This window comes from Nesoenas mayeri, assembly GCF_963082525.1.
Source record: "Nesoenas mayeri genome assembly, chromosome: 3".
In the NCBI taxonomy this organism is placed as follows: domain Eukaryota; kingdom Metazoa; phylum Chordata; class Aves; order Columbiformes; family Columbidae; genus Nesoenas; species Nesoenas mayeri.
In genome coordinates this window covers 102078141-102101386 of record NC_137544.1, presented here as the reverse complement: position 1 = coordinate 102101386, position 23246 = coordinate 102078141, and the positions used below count along the sequence as shown (strand labels likewise).

The following is a 23246-nucleotide window of genomic DNA, read 5'->3' as shown; positions in this document are numbered from 1 at the left end:
GTGGCAGACAGTATATTTTAAAGCGACAGCAAAGAACATTAATTAAGTTATTTTCAGTCTTACAAGATCACAGAGTTTTAAGGTTTTTTAAAGAAATGAAAGCTTCCTATTTCCCCAACATTCTTCATAAGTCACACACTCCGCAGACTATACTTTACTGTACCACATTTTTAGATAATTTTTCTTCATTTCTCCTCCTCCTCTTCTCAAATTCACACCTCAATGTGAAAACTGCAGTTGCTGTTAAGAATAGTACCTAATATTAGTGCTGCTCATTAGTTCCCTAGTGCTTAAAAACTTGTGTAACACAATTCACATTTAAGCCTTCTAAAGAATAACTAATTTGCTCTGACTACTCATTGTTGAGTATCTACAATCCCAGCTGAAAATAAAAGGATTCACAGGTATTTACCACTTCTGAAAATTTGGCCTAGTATGCCTTTGACTACATACCCAAATATGGGCACTCCAAGTAGAGGCTATTTTTTAAAAAATCCTTTAAAAATACCCATATACCTGCCTTCATGTCACAAAGAAGATGGTGTTAGATCAAGAATTAGAAAGAAATAGTTCCTGGCTCCTAAACATGTTCTGGTCACACATCTCTTGTGATAGAGAAGGGAGCAGAAGAAAGAGCGTAAAGGAACGATGTGGCAATAGGTAGTTCCTTCCGATCAAACAATGCCTACCAGGTGTCACTCTCTTTGCAGGTGCTGCAAAGCTGCTTTCACAGCACCCAGCTGCTCTAAAGGAGTCCAGAGATCCCTGGTGTAGAGAAGAATTTGTCAGGCAGCACCCATTCTTCATATACCACTTTTATGTCTTTGCCAGTTGCTGACAAAATTCCATCTTAAGCTTTACAGTGAGTTTGGGGAGTTTTAGTAAAAGCCCCAAATCCCTGCAGACAGGTGATGACATCTAAATCTCATCTTTTGTTTTTGAATTCTAAAGAAAGCATCAGGCAGTTGTGCTTGCAGAGACGAGCTTGGTCCCCTGGCAGCTCAAAACCCACCGAAACAAACAAGCAAGTAACAGAAGGCAAATGAGAATGTGCAATTTACCATGTGCTAATGTTGCATGATTCTGGCAAACCTTGTGTTCTGTGGGGACTCACTACAAGCTTTGTATGCTAAGTCCTGGCACTATCCTGTTTCCCTGCAAGTAAGACAGTCTTATATTACTTTGTGCTCCAAAAGATGCGTTAGGGCTCATTTTCAAGGGATGTCTTATTTTTCCATGAACAACAATCTGCATTTATTCTTGAACAAAAAATTAACATATATTCAAATATAGTTATGTCATCACACTCTGGAACATAATCATAACTCTCCAAACCCTGAATTCTATAGTGAATTTCTTGTGACTCTATTTCCTTACCACCATTGGCCCCAATTTCTCATGTCTAGCAATAGTGCTTTCCTTAAATGAGCACCTCTTGCTCACGTAGCCTGCTCGTAGCACATTGGCAACGCAACTGTCAGTTGTCTGTCAGGTGTTTGCTTTTCTTGGCGAAGGGTCTATCTGTCCTGCTGCATTCTATTGCCAATTAATTTTACTTTTTTTACATGTGTAGCTGCCTGGACACTATTTAAATTGACTTTTTAAATGAACTGTAACTAGGGTTTATATTTGGAGTAGGCCTTATATTTTGAGCATCCTCAAAAATCCTGAAAAATCATGCTAGGGCTTATTTTTGGGGTAGGTCTTCTTTTTGGGGAAATAGGGTACTACGTAAAGCATATGAGTGATATGTTAAAATACAAGTCGCAATCAAGGCAACTAAAGTGGAGAACATCAGTTGGGTTTAACAGGGACTGCAGAACATGGATCTCAAGTCAGAGGCAGAAAAGCAGCACCACTTGAAACCTCAGCAACAAAGTGCAGGAGAGGTTACCAGCCCATTTCCCCTAGGCTACAAGGTTTTCAAGCCCAGATCCCACGCTGGCACTCTGTCCCACATCCAACAGAGAGGCTGCTCTTGTGTAGGATAAATCCCCACTGTGAGAGGGAGTAGTTTATCAGGTGATAGTGAAGTTGACATTACACGCTTCATCACATCTTGAAGTTATACCCTCCAGCCTAGCCCTGACCCACAATGGACAGTGAGCATTCCTGGGAGCCACTGTCATTTCCCACCTGCAAAAAGCACACAGCACCCTTCTCCCTTGGCTTGCTGAAGAATGAGCTGGCTGCCTGGCAGTCCTAACTTTTGGTATGTGGCTCAGAGGGCCAGGAAGATTGGCCACGCCACATCTGCAATATGTAAGATTCCTGGTTATGAGAACCACTTGTAGAGGTGAAGTGCTGCCCACACAGAACATGCAGTGGACATACCTCTGTGCCATGCCCAGCTCTGCAGATGCGAGACACGGTTCAAAGTTTCCCCTGACAAACTGTTCCTGTAATGTCCTGCTACAAAGAACAACAGGAGAAAAACAAAAACCAAAACACCTACTGTCAACAAGAGTTTTCCAACTGTGACTTTCACGCACTAGCAACACTTATTCATAGACCGTGCTTTGAGAAATAAGCGATCTGACATATTCTGACACCGACATCACTTCTAGGCCAAAGCCCAAGTCAGACAGGAACACGGAGGAACAAATGCACAGCTGTATCATTGTCATGTTGCTAATATTCAGATATAACCATGTGAGGACATGTTTTTTCCAGGCTTCACATACATATGACTTAAGAAAGTTCTCAAGGGGCTGTATCACAAATTCCTCAGAGATGATGAATAATTACCTCAATTTTGGAAAGGATTAGAAGAAACGCTGGAGGGGAGCTCAAAATACAACAGTGACATCCCTTCAACATCATACTAACAATTTAATTTTAATTGCATGGGTGCAAAAAGATGTTGTATAAAAAAATTGGCAAACTATTCCAATATTGAGCCAACAAGAAGCTACACACGTCTGTAATGTTATGATGTCAATATTCTCTAACTTGAACTTACTATGTAAAACCAAAAAAACCCCAAGCATTTTTCTTAAAAATTATTTGCATGATTTCTTTTAAAGAGAAACAGATAAACACCTGCATACATTATTATGCATTTAGGTCTTCTTTAAGCTAGCAGAACATTCCTGACACAAGGAGATTAATATTACTAGTGCAATAATGTTGTCTGAATGTTAAGTGGGGCTCATAATGATCCAATTCAAAGGAAGGCGTGTGAAACTCAGCACCCAAAGACTGAGGCCTCTCTACACGACGGACTGGATCCTTAAGACTTTTCTCTCTCAATCCAATGGAGCTTTGAAAATTTACACTAGCCGAGGATCTTACTCATAACATTTTATCAAGGGACGAGCGAATCAATGACATGATGTGCTTTAAACAGGAATTATGAACACCCACAATGTGCCACAGATGTTAATCACATGTTATCTCTGCTGAACATAACCAAAAGTGAGGGTTTGCCCACTTGAGGCACTCTGCTTTAAATTTCTGTCGTTTTAGACCTGTCCAGTTTGTTCTCCCTTTTGTTGCTGTCCTCATTTTCTTCCTTAGTTCCCCTGTAGAATCTCCTCAGGTAAACTGAAAGTAAGCAGATGTGGGTGGGGTAACGTAATTTGGGAGCTCTTCCCAACTACTGGAAGTGCAACTTCAGTTTTAGCAAGGAACATTTCCAAATCAACATTCATCTTAGTTGAAAAACAATGGAGGAGATAGATAAATATATATATATATAATTTATTTTGGGCATGTAAGGTTCACTCTCCTGTTTCTTAAAAACTTTAAGGCATAGTGCTCTGACAGGTAACAGAGATCTACCCCATACATAATATACATCTTGTACCGTATGCTCACTCTTAGCTTTGGATTTTTGCGGAGCTGCCAAACGTTCAAATGCCAATTGAGAAACTAGAATCCAGGCCTTACACAGATATTAAGTAATTCAGCACAGTGTCTCTGCAAGCTATAATTAAAAGCAGTTAGCTGCATTACAGGGAGAGCAAAAGTAAAGAGGCAGAGGCCTATTTTTGGTATTGTTTCCTTATAAAATATGCTATACACTACAACTAACCCATTCACCACTCTCTGACTGTATTCAGTGAAAATTAATCAGAACAGACCAAATCTAAGCACTAAGGCTAGCAAATCAGAGGAGACACAAGGTTAAGGAAATCTTAGAATCTGAAGTATTCACTTCTGCAGTATTACCTGGGTGTCCAATTAGCCAATTCATCTCAAATTCTTGCTGCCAAATTTAAAATTATTATTAACACTAACAAGGCTGACTGTGATTATGATACCTAAGGTCAAACAAAAAGGGATCTTATTTTCTCAGGTTCAATACACATATATGAGCAAAACAATACCTGTTCCTTCCCCGAAAGGACTCACAGTTCAAGGAACAACTCATAGACAAGAGAAGGGATGAGGGATGCCACTTAAAATATGAAACAGTTGTGTATATTCCTTTTAGAATATTGGAAGTGTGCAGAGATACTAACAAAGGTAAATTCTGTCCACTGAAGTAACTTCAAGAATTTGAAAACATGTTTTTTAAGAGTCGGTTTTCCATCTGCTAGACAGTTGTTCATGTACTATCATATATATGGAGACTGGCTCATCTGGAAATATTTTCTTTTACATCTTAATAGTATCTCAACTTGTAAGCTGCAGATAAAGGACTCATAGTTCATCTGTCCATAGAATGAAGATGAAGATATTAAGCATAACAAAGGGACTAATGTGAGGGCAAAACCAGTTTTACAGCATTTTAAAATCTTGATTATGTCTAAGTATCTGCATTATTGCCAACAGTTGGCTATAAGAAGAATAAAATACATTTATTCATCACAGACTTGTTAGGAGATTGATATCTATCCATTCACTGTGAGATAACAAGTATATTTAACAGTAGCTAGTGTATTAATACAAGGGTAATATAAGTAACGTAACATTTGTATTTCTGCTCCCCCTGCTCCCAACCCAGTATCAGGTATCTTAACACACTGCCTCTACTCATTGCACTGATGACACAGAAACTGAAGCAGATGACTATTGACATTTGGCAGGAAGCTGCACTTGCAAATATCAACTTAGATTCATTATGGCTAATTACATTTTTGTTAAACAGTATGATGTCATAGTCTCTGAAGTAAAAAATGTTCCCTCATGTCATACAATATCTTAATTATTCTCATGAAAACATACACACAAAGGTTTCTTTTCATCTTCTCCTGATCCTCCATGCAAAAATAATATGAAAGCGTGCAATACATTTAAGTCTTGCAAATATATTATCTGCAACTTACATGTTGGGATACCATTAAGATGCAAAAGAAAGTATTTCCAGATGAACCAGTCTCCATATCTATGACAGCACATGAATGACTGTCTAGCAGACAGAAAAGCCACTCTTAAAAGACATGTTTCCAAATTCTTGAAGTTACTTCAGTGGACAAAATTTACCTTTGTTAACATCTCTGCACACTTTGAATATGCTAAAAGGAACATACACAACTGTTTCATATTTTAAGTGGTATCTTTCATCCCTTCTCTTGCCTATGTCTAGGAAGATTTTTAGAAGTGAGGAACATTGAATTCTTATCGGAGCAACTTTTGACCCATCCTTTGTTAACCTGGGTACCTTGTGAACAGCTGGGTTTGTGTTCCTCACTCCCAGAGGCATCTTTCATGTGCAGATTAGAACTCCAGGGCCTATGAGTATCTTACGCCTCCTCTCAGTAGAGAGTCTTGCATAATGTGATCTTGCTCTTGACAGACCGTTATTGAGCACTATAAAGCACTCCTACTAGTATTAAAACGGAATATACTGGAGGAAACAATAAGGATGAATGAATGAATGAGTGAATTAACAAATAACAGCGTTATGACAGTTACACATCTGATTATTCCAGATATAGTAAAAACTCTATGTTAAATCAAATAACAGATTTTAAGCAGAAAATAGTCTAGTCTGACACACTGCATATTATAGGCCACAGAACCACACCCAATAACTCAGGCATCACATGCACGGATATCATAATGAAATAACAAAAGGATCATTAGTCTCTTCTCTTAAATTACGTCAACAAACCAAGAAGTTTTAAATTCCAGTCTTGGTCCTTCCAAAAGTGGTATAACCAGTTTGCCCGAGTGTCACTATTTAAAAAGTCAGAGTACTTACTTAACCCGCAAGGATGCGGTCAGGTTTAATTATGTCCTTAAAATCATTTCTAAATGAAAAGTGGCAATCATGATTTATTAATTAAGTCGAAAACACCACTGCAGAATCAGCGACTGATCATTGTTTTATCAAGAGAACAATATTTCTAATAGAACAAATTTCAAATGGCAAATTATAATAGCCTTTTTGACTTTAGAGTTTTTTGTGAGGGGCAAGGCAGTAGACTTTTGATGAGTTCTAGGAAGAGAAATGTAATCAAGAACAAGGGACAGAGGAACGCTCACCCACTGACATTAACGTGGCACCAGCTAAACCGCATTGCATAAATCATGAGGATGGGGACTATCTATCTAGCACTGCTGCAAGACCAGCTGAAAGAAAACTACTCCTCTAGGCTATTAGGTGTCACCTGCTTGTAGCCTGACTATGCAGAAGGATCTGCATAAGTCACCTAGATACAGCCACCCAGATACGGCCACCTAGAACCGGACAGAGTGTGGCATTCGTAGCCCAAAACTAAGGTGGCAACGTATGATCTGCAAAGGGCCTGATTTATGTCAGAATGACTCCACTGCTCTCAGCTCTCCTCCTCAGAGATGTATCGCAGCTTTGGCACGTATGTGCAGGCAGAATCCAGGTGTCAGTCATGACAGGGGACACACCTCCTCTCAGGGTGCACTGGGCCCTCTTTTCTGGTCCACTTTTCCCTGTGATGTGTTAGCTAAGATACTCCCCACTGGGAAATTATAATTCCATTGGTGCTCACCAGGGCCAGGAATTCATCAGCGCAGATATAAGAGTAGTTTGAAACATTCGGAAAATAATTACACTGACTCAGCCCATTCACTGGACAGTCCTGCAGCCCAACTCTTCCCTGGACAACTCCGCCCGTACTGACAAGCTCCACACCCTCAGTGCCAACGGCAGGAGCTTCAGAGGAGGAAATGAATCATGCCCTCAGAATGCAACTGAAATCCCACAGACCTAAGAAAATACTCATTCATCTGCATATGTATATGTGCATGCTTCGTATATTCCAATTACATTTCAATCAGATACTGCAGACGAATAAAAATACCCCAAACCTAGTGGAATTTAACAGCAGGTAGCATTCCACAGATACGGCATGTGATTATAAATTAAACAAGCAGTACCACGTGACTTAAAATACAACCAAATTTGGGCCTGATCCAGCACAAAATAACCGCAGCTTTTCCAGGCTACACAGACATCAATCAGGTTTGAATGGTTGCACTGTGGCATCATGATACATAATTCAGAAACATCAACTTGTTATAGAAAGTAAAGTCAATAAGGGACTGTCTAAACTGGGTCAAAATGTTTTGTGAAAATATTTTAGCTAAAATTAATATAGCACAAGAAAGGGTGAGCCAAGTTTGATTTGTGAGTTGGCCAAGACAAGCCCATGGGGAGATCCCCGTAATTAAATTATTACTAATTTGTTTACATTTGCAAGTGAAGTCTGCACTTCTGGGTCAAGTCACCTCTATGCCCCTTTGTTTCCCTGCGTCCTCCTTGTTTACCACATTGACTTAAGATGGCCAGGCGTGAGGGCTACTGCTCCATGCTCACACCAGCCTGGCCAAGCAGCACAGCAATTCTGCAAGCAAAAAGGGTCAACAGCCACAGCACCAAACTTTCCAGAACAGCCAAGCAGCTAAGACATGAGCCCCATCTTTTTAAAGCAGCGTTGATACCTAAGGCCTGAATCTAGCCACATGCTCAGATGTATGTGTCTATCTCGCTTGCTAACATGGTATTTTCAGGGTGCCACGGGCCACCCTGGCAGGGGAGCTCCCCTTGGGTGGGGGCAGATTATGCCATGAGCAACTGATCTTGTCCATGCTGCTGCTAAACAAAAAGGCACCACAGGTAACACTGTGATTTGGAAATACAGCGACGGGTGTATTGCACCGCAGATCTGGGGGGGGCAGCCCAACCACGTCTTCTTCGCTGGTGTTTGCAGAAGTTCCCAGCAGAGACAGCTGGTAGTGACACACAGAATCACAGAATTTTAGGGACTGGAATGAACGTGGAAAGATCATCCAGTCCAATCCCCCTGCTGGAGCAGGAACACCCAGATGAGGTTACACAGGAAGGTGTCCAGGCAGGTTTTGAATGTCTGCAAAGAAGGAGACTCCACAACCTCCCTGGGCAGCCTGTTCCAGTGCTCTGGCAGCCTCACTGAGAAGAAGTTTCTTCTTATATTTAAGTGGAACCTCCTGTGTTCCAGTTTATACCATTACCCCTTGTCCTATCATTGGTTGTCACCGAGAAGAGCCTGGCTCCATCCTTGTGACACTCAGCCTTTGCAGCCTTTCAATGCCCTCAGCTGGATGGTTATGTTGAAGACATGGAGGGGATTTGAAGCCACCGCTATTGAATGCAATAGTTACAGTGTCTGGGTCACCACCAAACCTCTGTGTGTGCCCTTTTCTGGAGGGGCAGAGGTGTATGTTTTCTCCTAACCAGTGCTCCAGTCCCTGAGGAAAATCTTTCCTTTGAGGGTGCCAGAGCCCTGGAACAGGCTGCCCAGAGAGGCTGTGGAGTCTCCTTCTCTGGAGATATTCAAAACCAGCCTGGACACCTTCCTGTGCGATCTGCTGTGGGTGAACCTGCTTTAGCAGGTGGGTTGGACTGGATGATCTCCAGAGGTCCTTACAGGAAAATGGCGCCATATTTGATCGGACACTTTAACAGCCGCACGTTTCCGGGGGGGGGAGGGGGCAGAAGGCGGGGGGAGGCTTCAGCGGCCTTCCGCCTCAGCGGCCTTCCCCCGCCCTCCCCCCCTGCTCCTCCTCCCCCCTCCCGGCCGCTATTGGCTCGCTGTCGTCACAGGCGCGTGCGCGGCGGCCGTTCGCGGCGTCTGAGGGGAGGCGATGGCGCTGCTGGTGCGCGACCCGCTGGATCCCCGGGTGCGGCTCTTGCCGCTCCCCTCCGGCAGTGACTGCTCGGTGCGCGGCCTTCTCCGCGATCGCGCTCGGGCGCTGGTGAGTGGAGGGTGGGAGGGGAGGAAGCGGTTGCGGGGCTGCGGTGGCGGGGTGAGGTGAGGTTGCCGGTACCGACTGGCAGGCCGCGGGGCTGCCCGGGCCCGCTCCCCGGCCTCCCCGCGGTGCTGAGGCGGCTGGCGGGATGTCGCGACGGCGGGCCTGCTTCTTCGCGTTGCGGTCGCTTAGCTGAGCAGGACGGTTTGTCCCGAGAGTCCTATAGTCTCTCAGGTATAGGTATAAATACGTAAAGGGTGAGTGTCGTGAGGATGGAGCCAGGCTCTTCTCAGCGGCAGCCAGTGACAGGGCAAGGGGCAACGGGTGCAAACTGGAACACAGGAGGTTCCACTTAAATATAAGAAGAAACTTCTTCTCAGTGAGGGTGCCAGAGCACTGGAACAGGCTGCCCAGGGAGGCTGTGGAGTCTCCTTCTCTGGAGACATTCAAAACCCACCTGGACACCTTCCTGTGTAACCTCATCTGGGTGTTCCTGCTCTGGTGGGGGAATTGGACTGGATAATCTTTCCGAGTCCATTCCAATCCTTAACATTCTGTGATATATATTGAAGAAATCTATCTTGAATTCTTTGCAGTCCAAAAATGTGGGTTTGTTTTTGCTCTTATTTATTTTTTTTTTAACTTGGAGTGTTTGAACACCTAGTGTAGATTTTCTCGCAGCACGGCTTTTCCCCATTCATTTTTACCAACTGATTTTAGTCTGTGTTTAATCCTCCACTAAACAAGAATTTAAGTACCACAGAGAATGCTTATGCTTTTAACATCATCTGGTTTGCTTCCCCTCTGTCCCTACAGTAAGGAAGGAAACGCTGCTCCTTAATGATTTGCTCTGTCAGAATGCTGCTTTTTCAGTCAATCATATGATTCAATTTTGCTGTTTTTTAGAATATTCCTGAAGAGAGTTTGTATGTGAAATGTAATGGACGACTGGTTAATGATGAAGATGTATTGCAGAATGGAGCTGTTTATAGTCTGGAACCAAGACTTTGTGGCGGAAAAGGAGGTTTGTTGCTTAACTGCTTGTTATTTATTAGATTCTTAGATTAAAAAAACTTTTAATATACCATAGTCTATATTGATAGCAGCAGTGCTAATCTGTTAGCAGATCTCTTGTAATGTGGATGGCTGTGATATAATGTCTGAGAGCTGAAACCAAAGTTTATGTGTAAAGGTAAGAATTGGCTAGGGAAGCAGCAGTTCAGCTAACAGCTTTGCTGGCAGAGCCCTTCTGTGCATCCTTGGTCAGCTTAATTCTACTAGTAGAAATCTGTATCATGCATCAAAGTGACTTCAGAGTTGAAATTGTGTTTAAAAGCACTAAGCTTCAAGGCCTCCTCGGTTTCATTCATGGTCATGTAGGACAAATATTCCAGGTACAAATAGTCTGCTATTTGAGTGTGTTATATGACCTAATTGATTTTGTCTTGTCTTATTTGAAAAAGCATATAAATGCCACAACCTCAGTGGCCTAAGAACTAAATAATTTGATTTAAGCTAGACTCCTTATGTTGACAAAATATTTTAACCATGTTATGGAAGATGTATATTAACTATATAAAGCGATACAGCCACTGCCAACGTGGGCATTCCCTAAAATGGCACATAATGGATGAAGCAAGTTTAGCAGGGTGTTTGAGTGTAATTGGAGTCAGTATATTTGCTTTTTGAATCCAGTTCTCAGAATTTTCCAGCTGTTGAGCTGAAGTCCTGAATAATTGTGCAGCCTTGTGTCAGACTGCAGCAACTTACTTTGCCTTTTTCAGTTGTAGACACAACTGGAAATAATTACTGTTGCTATGGCTTATGAGGTATTGAGGTTTCTTCTGGTGTCCTATAAGTAGTGTATATGGTGTAAATTCATAGTATAGGATGCTTCTTTCTCAGCTATTGTCTATCAGCTTCAGTTATCCTGGAATGACACAGGATATGTGTTCTGTGACTCTGAGTTACTGATGTGCTATTGGGGTCAGTTTAAAATTGTTCTTTAGCAGTTCTGTCTGCTTTTTAAAGTCTGGCTTTTGTTTTGACTTTATAACTTTGTTTGCCTGTTTTTATTGTGCATTTAACACAGGTCAGAACTATTAAGACATACTGTATGATCTCGAAGGGATGCAGACTTACAAGAGGCTTGAACATTTTGTTATCAGACCCTAATTCAGCATCTGCGACTTTAGTGAACCTATTGCTGTTAATTTTGGGGACTGTGCCTGGCTAGGTGTAGCAGCAAGGTCTGCATTTTTCAGAAAGTAAAATTCAGTAGCATGTTTCACGAGCTACAGAAATTCTCCTCTCCAATGGCAGCAATTGGTTTTATTAGTTGAACATAGTATGTGTTCTGCCTCATGTTATAGCAGGCGGTCTGGATTTGTTACTGTTTGTATCATTCCTTAAAGATTTGTTTAGCTTCTAGTTAAAAACCAGTGTTTGGCACTTTCAAATTGCTTGAAGGATTATATTAATATTAAATCACATTGTGTTTCTTTGAGGTAGTTAAAAAGGCTCTTTTCTCTGTAGACAACACAAGGTAGGACTGAATGAAAGAAATTAGTGGTCTTGCCTATGACTAATTAGTGCTGAGGAGTATATAGAAATCTGTTTTGGGGTGCTTTCCAGCATCACCTTATACATCATTATCATCTTGGTGAAGTGGCTAAGGCTGTCTCCTAAAAAAATTATTTTCTTTGTCTTGTCAGATTTTTAAAAGGGGATTTGAGTTTGGTAGGGGCTTAAGGGGGAGGTGTTTATATCTTGGCTAAATTAGAAAGGACCCAAAATGTTATCTTGAGATGAAAAAGGTTTCAAACCATTTTGCTGAAGAATCCAGAAACAGACTGCCATGTGAGAAGCACTGCACAGTTTCTAGTAAATTGAGTCCATCTGGTGTGATATCGGGAGTACAAAAATGAGATGAATGGTAAACACTGAATACCTTTTTTTCACTCAGTGTTTCAGCATTTCACTCCATTACAGTTCTCCGACATGTTGCAACTTTTAACTTGCCCTTTATTTCAGTTACGTTGAGGGAGAAGAAAGTGTTGAATTAACCATATTAATTTTCCCTAACTGATTCTTTTGTTGTGTATTAGCTCATCTCCATTTGTTTCTGTTTAGCTAATTCTGTATTACTTTTTTTCTCAGGGTTTGGCTCTATGCTGCGAGCACTTGGTGCTCAGATTGAAAAGACGACAAACAGAGAGGCCTGCCGAGATCTCAGTGGAAGGAGACTTCGAGATGTCAATCATGAAAAAGCGTAAAGCATTTTCTTCAAAGCTAGAATTACAAAACAAACTGACTGTGTAGTTTACTGTTAACAAAAGAGGTCATGTGACAGGCAGTTGTACCAATGAAGTTTTATTTTGCATACTAGAAAGAGCAAAAGTGAGATCTTAAGCACAGACTGGAGGTCTTCTGACTATAATTATGTTACTGCAAAATAGATGTGATTGTATTTCTGCCTACTTCTGAGAGACTGTTCAGCACATCTTGGTTTTCTCATCTGAAATTCTCACAGTTCTTTTCTCTGAAGCTGTGAGACTGATATTGGGGATGTGCAATCTCACTGCTGTTCCTGGCTTCCAAACCAAACTTTACTCTCTTTGCTCTGGCAGAATCTCTGTATATTCCTTCAGTAATTCCCCTGTGTGTTATTAGTTGTCTTTTCCCATTGTCTCCTATCCGAACAGGTGGTAGAAGCATTCAGTAGTTGCAAAGCAGCAAACTGATATTATGTGAAATGCTGGCAGTGCTCTCATTTTCCTGGTTCTGTCACCTGCAGGATGGCTGAATGGGTGAAGCAGCAAGCAGAACGGGAAGCAGAAAAAGAGCAGAGGCGCTTGGAAAGGCTACAGCGGAAACTTGCGGAGCCAAAGCACAGTTTCACAAATCCAGACTACCTGCAGCAGTGTCATGAAATGGCTGAGCGACTAGAGGATTCAGTCCTTAAAGGTATTGCAGTTTAACCTAACTTTCTCTCCTCCAAAAGTAAGGCAAACTATAAGTCCCTTTAGCCTTACTCCAGTAGGAAAATATAAATTAAAAAAAAAAAAAATGCTGACAGGAACTTAGTTGAATGAAATTCTGAATTCTGGTAATATTTCTTGGACTTAATTTTTCCTCTTTGGCTGCTCTTTCTCTTAAATTGCATTGAACAGCGTAACACAGATAACTTCATCTCATAATAAAAGCAAAATTCTGTGAAGATAGTGTTGCTAGTTCAGCTATAAGAATTACATAATTTTCAGTGAAATAATAAAATATGAACAGGTCTTATATAAAAACTAGAAATTTAAGCCAACTACAAAATACTCACTGTTCTTTGTAGTTATTTTATTTATCCACAGATTGTTTCGTTGCTGGCAGCTTGGTGGTGAAACTTGAAGCTGGATGGGATGTAGAATCTGAGTGTTCAGTTCAGGAATCCGATTTTTATTAACTCTGTGCCTTATTAAAGCAGCGTAGGAGAGCTTTTGCTGCTGCTGAGTTTATTTTGAAACTTTGAGTTTACATAAATGTGCAACAATAGTAATTATTTTCAGTTAGTGTTTTAAATTACATCTGAAATTAAAAGATAAGTAGAATTTACAACATGTATGAATTATGTACTGATGAAGTAGACTTCTCACTTTGTTTTGAAGGATTGCAGGCTACTTCAAGCAAAATAGTGTCACCAGAAAGTGGCGATAGTCGGAAGCGTCCAGGTGAATCTGGAAAGAATGGAACAAAACCTCGAAAAAGAAAGTGTTTTTGGTAAGCGTTATGCCTTGTTTTTATGCTCAAGTGTTAAGCCTTAAACAGGATGAAATGTTAAGTACATACAAGTAATCAACATCTTATCTGTGATGTAGACTTAAATAGGAGTAAGTACATCGAACTGATTAAATTGGAGAACTGGAAGTAAATGTTGCTGTGTTACACGGTATCACAGTATGTTTGGGATTGGAAGGGACCTCAAAAGATCATCTAGTCCAACCCCCCTGCTGGAGCAGGAACGCCTAGGTGAGATTGCACAGGAACATGTCCAGGCGGGTTTTGAATGTCTCCAGAGAAGGAGACTCTACAACCTCCCTGGGCAGCCTGTTCCAGTGCTCTGGCAGCCTCACTGAGAAGAAGTTTTTTCTCAAATTTAAGTGGAACCTCTTGTGTTCCAGCTTGATCCCATTACCCCTTGTCCTATCATTGTTTGCCACTGAGAAGAGCCTGGCTCCATCCTCATGGCACTCACCCTTTATATATTTATAAGCATTAATAAGGTTACCCCTCAGCCTCCTCCAAACTGAAGAGACCCAGCTCCCTCAGACTTTCTTCGTAAGGGAGGTGCTCCACTTCCTTAATCATCTTTGTTGCCCTACACTGGACCCTCTCCAGCAGTTCCCTGTCCTTCTTGAACTGAGGGGCCCAGAACTGGACACAATATTCCAGATGGGGTCTCACCAGGGCGGAGTAGAGGGCAAGGAGAACCTCTCTCGATCTACTAACCACCCCCCTTGTAATACACCCCAGGATGCCATTGGCCTTCCTGGCCACAAGGGCACAGTGCTGGCTCATGGTCATCCTGTTGTCCACCAGGACCCCCAGGTCCCTTTCCCCTACACTGCTCTCTAGTATGTAATTTCCCAACCTATACTGGAACCTGGGGTTATTCCTGCCCAGATGCAGGACTCTACGCTTTCCCTTGTTAAATTTCATCAGGTTATTCCCTGCCCAACTCTCCAGCCTGTCCAGGTCTCTGGATGGCAGCACAGCCTTCTGGCGTGTCAGCCACTCCTCCCAGCTTGGTGTCATCAGCAAACTTGCTGATAGTGCACTCTATTCCGTCGTCTAAATCGTTAATGAATATATTGAATAATATTGGCCCCAGTACTGACCCCTGAGGCACTCCAACTAGACTCCACACCATTGACTGCCACTCTCTGGCTTCTCTCCTTAAGCCAGTTTGCAACCCACCTCATTACTCTATTGTCTAGACCACACCTGCTCAACTTAGCTGTGAGGATGCTGTGGGAGACTGTGTCAGAGGCTTTACTGAAGTCAAGGTAGACCGCATCCACCGCTCTGCCATCATCCATCCACCTTGTTACAGTCTCATAAAAGGCTATGAGGTTGGTCAAACATGACTTACCCTTGGTGAAGCCATGCTGACTGCCCCTAATAACCCTCTTATCCTTGATATGCCTTGAGATGGCACCAAGGATAAGCTGTTCCATTACTTTCCCAGGGACAGAGGTGAGGCTGACCAGTCTATAATTACCTAGGTCCTCCTTCTTGCCCTTTTTGAAGATTGAAGTGACATTTGCTTTCCTCCAATCCTCGGGCACCTCTCCCGTTTCCCAAGACTTGGCAAAGACGATGGAGAGCGGTCCAGCAATGACTTCAGCCAGCTCCCTCAGCATCCGCAGATGCATCCCATCTGGACCCATGGATTTATGGATGTCCAGTCTATTTAATTGCTCCCTAACCCAGTCCTCATCGACTAAAGCAAACTCCTCCATTGACCTGGCTTCATCCGGGGTCTCAGGGGTACAGGGCTCCCCAGGACAGCCTCTATCAGAGTAGACAGAGACAAAGAAGGCATTCAGTAATTCTGCTTTCTCTGTATCTTCTGCCACCAGAGCACCCACTCCATTCATCAGTGGGCCTACCTTGCCTCTGGTATTAGTTTTATCTGCTATGTATTTGAAAAAGTTCTTTTTGCTGCCCTTGACCCCTCTCGCCAGCTGTAATTCTAAGGAGGCCTTGGCTATCCTAGCTGCCTTCCTACATCCTCTAACAGCAGCCTTATATTCCTCCCAGGTGGCCAGGAATATATCTGTCCCAGCTGGAGCAGATATACTTTATTTACAGAACTAGGTACTGTCCCACCCTGAACTTTCTAATATGGTTATATTCTATTATCTCTCATTGCCCTTTTTTTGTTAATGATTTAAACCTACATTGAACTTCAAAAAAAAAAAAAAAATCCTGGCATTTTTCAGCTAACGTAACATGAAATAGAAGCCTTAATGATTCCAGTGGTGTTTGGAGTAGCAATAGGTAGCACACATTCCTGTACTGGGAATGCTTCAAAAAGATACCTGTTTGGGGGGGAATGTTCAATATTACCAGCTTTTCCATGTACTAAACTATCCTAAATAGCTGCGTTAGTAGTTTACTGCAGCTCTCTGAAGTGAGTTTTGGAAAGAGAAGTGTGATAATAAAAATATATTTTTTTAAAAAGTGAAAGTATATGGATATTCATTAATAATGTACTGATTGTGCCAGGCTGGGACTGGAAGGATTGGATGATCGTGACAGTTCAGATTGTGAGGATGACAGTGAAAACGACTCCCCTCATACATCTGATGGAAGTTGTCCATCAGGCAGCAAATCTAATGAAAATGCTGGAGATCCAAATGAATGCTCAGGTAGCTCTGTGGATTCCGTAGAGGATGGTCCAGCTACCAGTGCAAATGAGAAACCCCCAGAGCAGCCAGAAGGTACTGGAAGAAATGTGCAAGGAGAAACACATGCAGATGGGAAAACTGAAATTTCAGCTGATGAAAACAGTGAAGTGACAAAGCCCTTGAAGGAAGAGGCCCAAGGAAAGAGTGAGGTAACCCAGGCTCTGAAAGAAGAGGAACAAGAAAATGTTTCTTCTAAAGCACAAGAAACAAACCAGTTACAGAGCACAGTAAGTATGAAGCAGTACAAAATGTGATATATCTTTTCTGCTGCTTTTACTCAATCACTTTTGCCTTTGTGGATTGCAGAAAAGAGGAGGGGATTTATATCCTATGACTTCAATGCATTAGATGTAAATGCTTGAATTAGAATCATAGTTTCCATAACAAGCTAATAGAAACTCTGGAGTTTGATTCAGAGCACAAAAAATCCCAAGGTTAAAAGGAAAAGCAGCTTAACTAAAGATGCATTGTACAACTTAGGAAAATGGAATGTAGCAAGTTAATAGGAACTGCAGACAAAGAAGGCTCTTGGTTGACAGTGTCTCCATGGAGAAAGTTGAATTATGGTACAGTAGCATTGTCTTGAAAGATGCTAAGTAGAATGGGTCAAGGAAGAACTTTAGAAGGTTAAGATTTTAATAGTGTAGAGTTTCTACTAAGATGCAGTTGCCCTTCTCTGTCTAGTATTGTCTTTCCTGAGATCCATGTTTCCCCTTGGGGTTTTTTGGTTGTGGGTTTGGTTTGTTTTTTTTCCCCCCTTGTACATAAATAGATACATTCTGGATCCAAAATTCTTTACTGGGGGCTCAAGGGGAAGGAAAATAAAACCCTTTTGTAGAAAGATGCTTACCAATACTTTTAGAGACATTACCAAACACTGTCTGATTTTACTAATCTTACTGATAACACAATTTGACCGTAATATTTATAATTGTTGTCAACATTTAAATTATAAAAGTTGTTCCAAGTAGACATCCCCTAAGCCATTCAGCTGCTTTGTCTTTTTTAGTCTCTATTATAAAAAGACTTGAGTTTAATTCACAGAGAGCCCTAGTAGTCAGGTGCAAACTTCAGTTCTTCTGCCACTATAGTGATGAAAGCCTTACTAATATTTGACAGTAAAAGGTGCCAATACTTGTACTTCATTGCCCCTTGTATAATATTACTTTTAAATTTGGGGGGCTTTAATGGTTCTAGACTTAATTCTAGCAGTGAAACAAAATGTGAAGCTTTTTTGGGGCCAGGGAGTTGCTTGGCTTTTTCTGTCTTGTTTCAGCTTGAGCAGAAAGTCTACCATCGGTTTCCACTGCCAATGACTGAATTCTTGTCAAAAAGTTTAATACAGTCAAATGGAAAAAAGACCAAGGATGTAATCTGACAAACTAGAACTTTTTCATCTACTATACTATTAGAGCTGGCAAATTTTAAACAGGATGTTTACCATTCTTCACTGTTTACCTTTTGCTCTATTCCTAGAACAGGAAACTCCACCAATGCTGTGGCAGATTGTTATTGCAGGTGGAAATATTTTTATATTAATAATAGTCCTTCATGGATTTTTTTTTTTTTTAAGTAGGATGAGAATAATGAGGCAACCAGTCTGTTTTTATATGCTTAGTGGGACAAAGGTTATAATTCTGCTAGCATTAATTGTATTTGCGGAGTTCATAACGAAGCGGTCTCATTCCTAGTGGTGGTATTACTTGCTCTGAAGTCCCTTTAACTCCAGCATGATACGACTGATGTGTGTGTTAAGTATTGAATGAAACAGGCTTGGATTTGTGTGTCCTTTTTAGTGTGTTAATGTTTTGATGTTGGTGTTTAGTGTGTTAGTAAATTCCGGCATTTGAATTATCCAGTCTTTGTCCATGTTCTTTTGTGGACAAGACCCTGGGCTTGGACTAGGCAATATATAGAGGTCCCTTTCATTCTCAGTTATGCTCCAAATGTACTAATTTCCTTTTAAGATGAAATTTTAATCCATTTTCTTGTGGCGTGATGAGATGTGAACTTGGTTTTTTTGTTAATCTTACTAAAAGACAGTGCTTTTATATCAGCTTCTGTAATTACAGTGTAACTACCTTAGAAATAACTATTCATGTGCCTTCCTGCTCCTGCTGGGGGCATATTGGCTATATTCTACATTGGCTAAAAAGGGGCTGTTAGATTTGCTGTGCCTCTGGAAGCAAAGGCTAAGCTACTGAACTGCTAGGTGAGATGATGGGCTGTTGTTTTTAATTTCACTTTCTTGAGAGTACTTAACTTCCCTGGGGCTGAAACAAATGCCGGCTATTTTGTTTCTAGAGGAATAGGATTAAATACTTTTTTTTTTTTTTAGCTTTATTGGCATTCCTCTATTGCAAGTAGAATGTGTTCATTCTAGTGGAATGATTTTTAAAGTTCAGCAGTGTTTATATAATTTAAAATGACCGGTGCTTCTGTCTTGGAGGATGTGTACATTGCAAGTCTAAGCACATCTGCAGCTTGTCTGGACATGTTAGAGCAAGCCTTTAACTAGCAGAGGCACTGCAAGGAGTAGAATTGTGGCGGCAGAGTTGGACACCGGGTACAAAGCTCACCTGGGCATGCACACCCCACTCTTGGATGTGTTATATCTGCTAAGATTTGCATGTTTTACAATTAGGCTGCCAGCTAGCTTCAATTTGCTTGTACATGATGCAATAATACTTTACCTGGGTAGCATAAGTACTGCTAATAATGAGAATATCCAACATATACCCAGACATTTATTAACTTTATTAAGTAATTAGGAGTTTAAGATAATCCTAATTGAAGGTCTTCTGTAAAGTGAAACATTCTGTCTATACTTGTTCCTCCCCCAGTCAGGAAGCAAATAATAGTCTGATGGGATGTTTTTCTCTTTGCAGGAGGTGGAACCAATAGACCTGCTGGCATTCAACTCTGCTGCTGAAATGGAAGCCCTGGGTTTAGACAGACTGAAGATGGAATTGATGTCATTAGGACTGAAATGTGGAGGAACTTTGAAGGAAAGAGCAGCAAGGCTTTTTTCAGTGAGAGGTCTATCTAAAGACCAGATTGATCCTGCCTTATTTGCTAAGCCTGCTAAAGGAAAAAAAAAGTGACATTTTAAACAGAATTTTTTAATCTGTTTCAATTTTTCTTATTCTGTTGTTATTCTGTACAGCCACATAGAGTTCTTTGGCACCTCTGGATGGTCTCTTGTTTCTGTTCTTAAGGAAGTTTGATTAACATAGCACAGAGTAAGTCACTAGATAGCGAGTTAGTTATGTATTCAATATTAAAGGAATGAAACTGCTATCTTTTGATAAACTTTACAAATAGTTATAACTCTTGATACAATGGGTAGAAGAAATTTCCTGTTTATGAAAAGAAATAGCCTGAATGTTTTCTGGAAAATGGTTGTGACACTGTCATGTTTTTTAAGAAAAATAGCAATCCTTTCTCAGTTCTATGTTGAATCTCCTTAAGTGTGTGTTCCAGTTAGCACAGTTACAACTGTCAAATGAGAAACACTGAACTATGATCCAGGATTAAAAGCTGAAGTATCTTTATATAAAAATAAGATTTTTATATGTGTATGGTCAGCATAATTAAATACACACTTCTGTGAGATGTCAGGTGTCAGTACGATACAAATTATGAATGTGTGTAAGTATTTCTTTTAGAAGAAATTAAATAGGGGTATTTACTTATTTGGCTCTGGAAAATTATCTGATGGAAAAGACAAATCAAATCTTTAAGAAATTAAGAATGAAGTATGCTTGCTGGTTCCTGAAGGCTAGTAAGATAGAGTGGTCATCTGAAGCTGAATGGGAAACTTAGGATTTTTTTTTTGTTGTTTTTTTTTTCCATGGTAAAAGTAATGGAATTGTCTCCCAATGACTTTAAATATCTGCAGTGCTGGTGCTTTATCATAGCACAGTGTTTGTAGCTTCTGTGCCAGGTATTACCCTGTGGGGTGCTGAGGGCACCTTGCTGGAAGGGCAGCCTGTTTGCGTGACCGCAGACGCAGCTGCCACGACTCTGGTCTGAGAGGCTTTTAAAAAGTGTGTTGGACATCAGATTTTACCACTGTATGCTGGAGAATATTATGTTTATGGTCTGCTTATCATTTTTTCTTGGAGAGATGCTTGAAAAATCAAAAATCACATCTCCTGTTCTGACGTGGTACCAGCGATTTTTTTAAAATTGTCTCAGAAAGTAAAGTTTTGCACTGCAATATGATAGGAAATGGGCTTCAAATGCTAGGAAATAAGTTCATTCCTGTAGTAGCTAATGTTTCTGACATGAGCAGTTTGTACTGGTCATATCAGTCAGTTTTGCAGTCTTATAGCCTCTTTGAGAAGCTGTTTTGTTTCTGCTTGGAGGTTTGGAGTTGAGAGAGGGTGTTAAATCTCAGGGATTTATTCTTGACAAGCTGTGAAATCAGGTGTGCTGGTGCAGCTGCTCCCAAGTGCTGGTTCACCTGACAGCTTGCCCTTCTCTTGCCCACCCGACCTTCCCAGGCTTGCTTTGTTATCAAATGAGGTTGAATGCTCACTGCCCTGCAGGTTTTTGTGTCTGTCTGTCCATCTGTCCCCACGTCCCTGTGTGGGGGTGGTGGGAGCCACTTGCCAGCAGGTGTCGCTGCGGACCTGGGCTTTGACCCATCCCCCATCCCTCCCACCACCACCCAAAGTGTATTGGATGTGGTTAAATAAAGTCCTAGGTATCCTTTCAGCTGCGTGTCCCCAACTTATAAAATCACATCTGCAAGATAAGCCTCGTTAGCATCCCAAGGCATTATGAAAAGGATAAGCAGGTATTTGCAGTGGTGGTAATTACACCATGAAGCGGCACTTATTGGTCTGTTTGACATAGTGTTCTGAAAACATAAGTCATGGCACTTGAGGGCTAAATTGTTAAAGCAAGTTTAAACCATTCTTTGTTTACCTACATATGGGATCTAAAAGTAATGAACTTGATATTTTGCAGCTTATCATTAGTGAAATCTGGTTTATATGATAAGCAGTGACTTAAAAGCAGCATATGATACAGTAGGTAAGAAGATGTTTGGTGGCAGTAAAGCACTTGACATGTCTAACATTTTAATCTATAAGGGAGACTTGGAAAATCTGGAGAGGGGAAAAAAAGAGGAGGAGCTGAGAGGAGAGAGACGTTGAGGCTCTGCAAATCACATCTCATGGGGGTTGTGACATGACAAGTGGACCTTGGGTAGAGAGGAAATGGCTTTTACTGATTATGTTTCATTAGGTAAACTGGAATGGAGTAAACCTGGAAGGTCACCTCAGCATAATGAAGCTTTGCTGGTGTAAATGTTGTCTGAGAATGTTGCAAACCAGCAACTTGAGTGGCAAGCCTTGGGTGTGCTGACAGCTGGCTCTCATTAACACCTTTGCATCAGTTGGGACAGGAGAGCCTTTGGCTTTATGGATACACTTGAGCTCCTCTGTAGTACAGCAAGAATGGCATGGGCCAAAAGTGAATGGGCCAGTTTAATTATGTGTTTTGGCAACAACTCTTACCTAGGTTATTTCCCCTTGCTGCAATTGCACACTTGCTTCAGTTGTGCTGATGCAGCCATCCCCAAGTCTACCCCATGTGTCACCTGTTTGCCATTGTTGTTGTGAGTTCCTTGTTAAACCAAATCAGTTCTGTGATGGGGGGTATGATGTGGCTGTAACAAATCTGTGCCAGCATTACATAGGGTAGGGAATAAACACTGCTTGGTGAAAGGGAACTGGAATATTTGAAACCAGCAGTGGTGCCAAACACTTCATTGATGAACTGTGGCTTCAGTAGTGCTGGAATTAAAAGAAATACCCTACATCTATGTTAGAGGACAATAGCTTATGTGTACCTTGAACCAGCTCTGTGCTTTGGCACGTTTATTTGGGAATTGTTCAACTCCTGATGAGCTAAACAGGAACAAACACTTGCTCTGGGATATGTCCATGTAACAGGTTAGCCTAGAGCAATACTGTGTGTGGAGAGCTGTATGTATGGGCACTCACTGGCAATGCTGGGTAACAAACAGGACTTAGAATGATCCTTCAACAGAACAGAGACAAGTAGGTGAAGTGCTTGAAGCTTTCTTAAAAAATTGGGCAAGAAAACAAAGTCAAGAAGTATCAATGAAAAAAGAATCTAAATTGAAAACGTGCCAGTGTACGGTGGGCCATTTCCATAGGGCATAGTGGCCTCAGAATAGAGGTGATCTTTCTAGTCCAGGACCAGAGGATAATGCAGACTTTGCCTTACCCTGCCTGCATATTTCTTTTCCTGAGGATTAATGCAGCTTTAGATTTCTCAAGTGCTTCTGGTTGTAAATTCACCAGAACTGTGAACATCTTTCCAGAGAAAAGGTTCATGCTCCCACACAAACACTTCCCCAACAAGCAAGTGGTGTGACTTGCAGAATTCTTCTGAAGTGTCATTTTAAATGCATTTAATTAAAACATCTAGAAGATCTAGAGCACTGCCTTTTGTTTCTCTCGCATTTCAGAGTTACTGACTGAAAAACAATAATTAGCGAAAACACTGTCACAAACCTGAGGGAGGGCTTTTCTTTACCTCATACAGATTTGTCTACACCCTGGAAAGGAATAGAAGTACATCTAGTACACA

General features: G+C 41.3%; 1 protein-coding gene across 1 annotated transcript; it reads left to right on the top strand.

Annotated features, from left to right (window-relative positions):
• The first annotated feature begins 9024 nt into the window (after positions 1–9024).
• Positions 9025–20779, top strand: SDE2 (SDE2 telomere maintenance homolog). The gene is made up of 7 exons (XM_080342441.1): positions 9025–9162; positions 10063–10180; positions 12316–12427; positions 12953–13122; positions 13812–13923; positions 16435–16843; positions 19505–20779. Exons 1-7 carry the CDS (start codon positions 9052–9054, stop codon positions 19718–19720), a joined length of 1248 nt encoding a protein of 415 aa, XP_080198567.1. The 5' UTR covers positions 9025–9051; the 3' UTR covers positions 19721–20779.
• The last annotated feature ends 2467 nt before the right edge of the window (positions 20780–23246 follow it).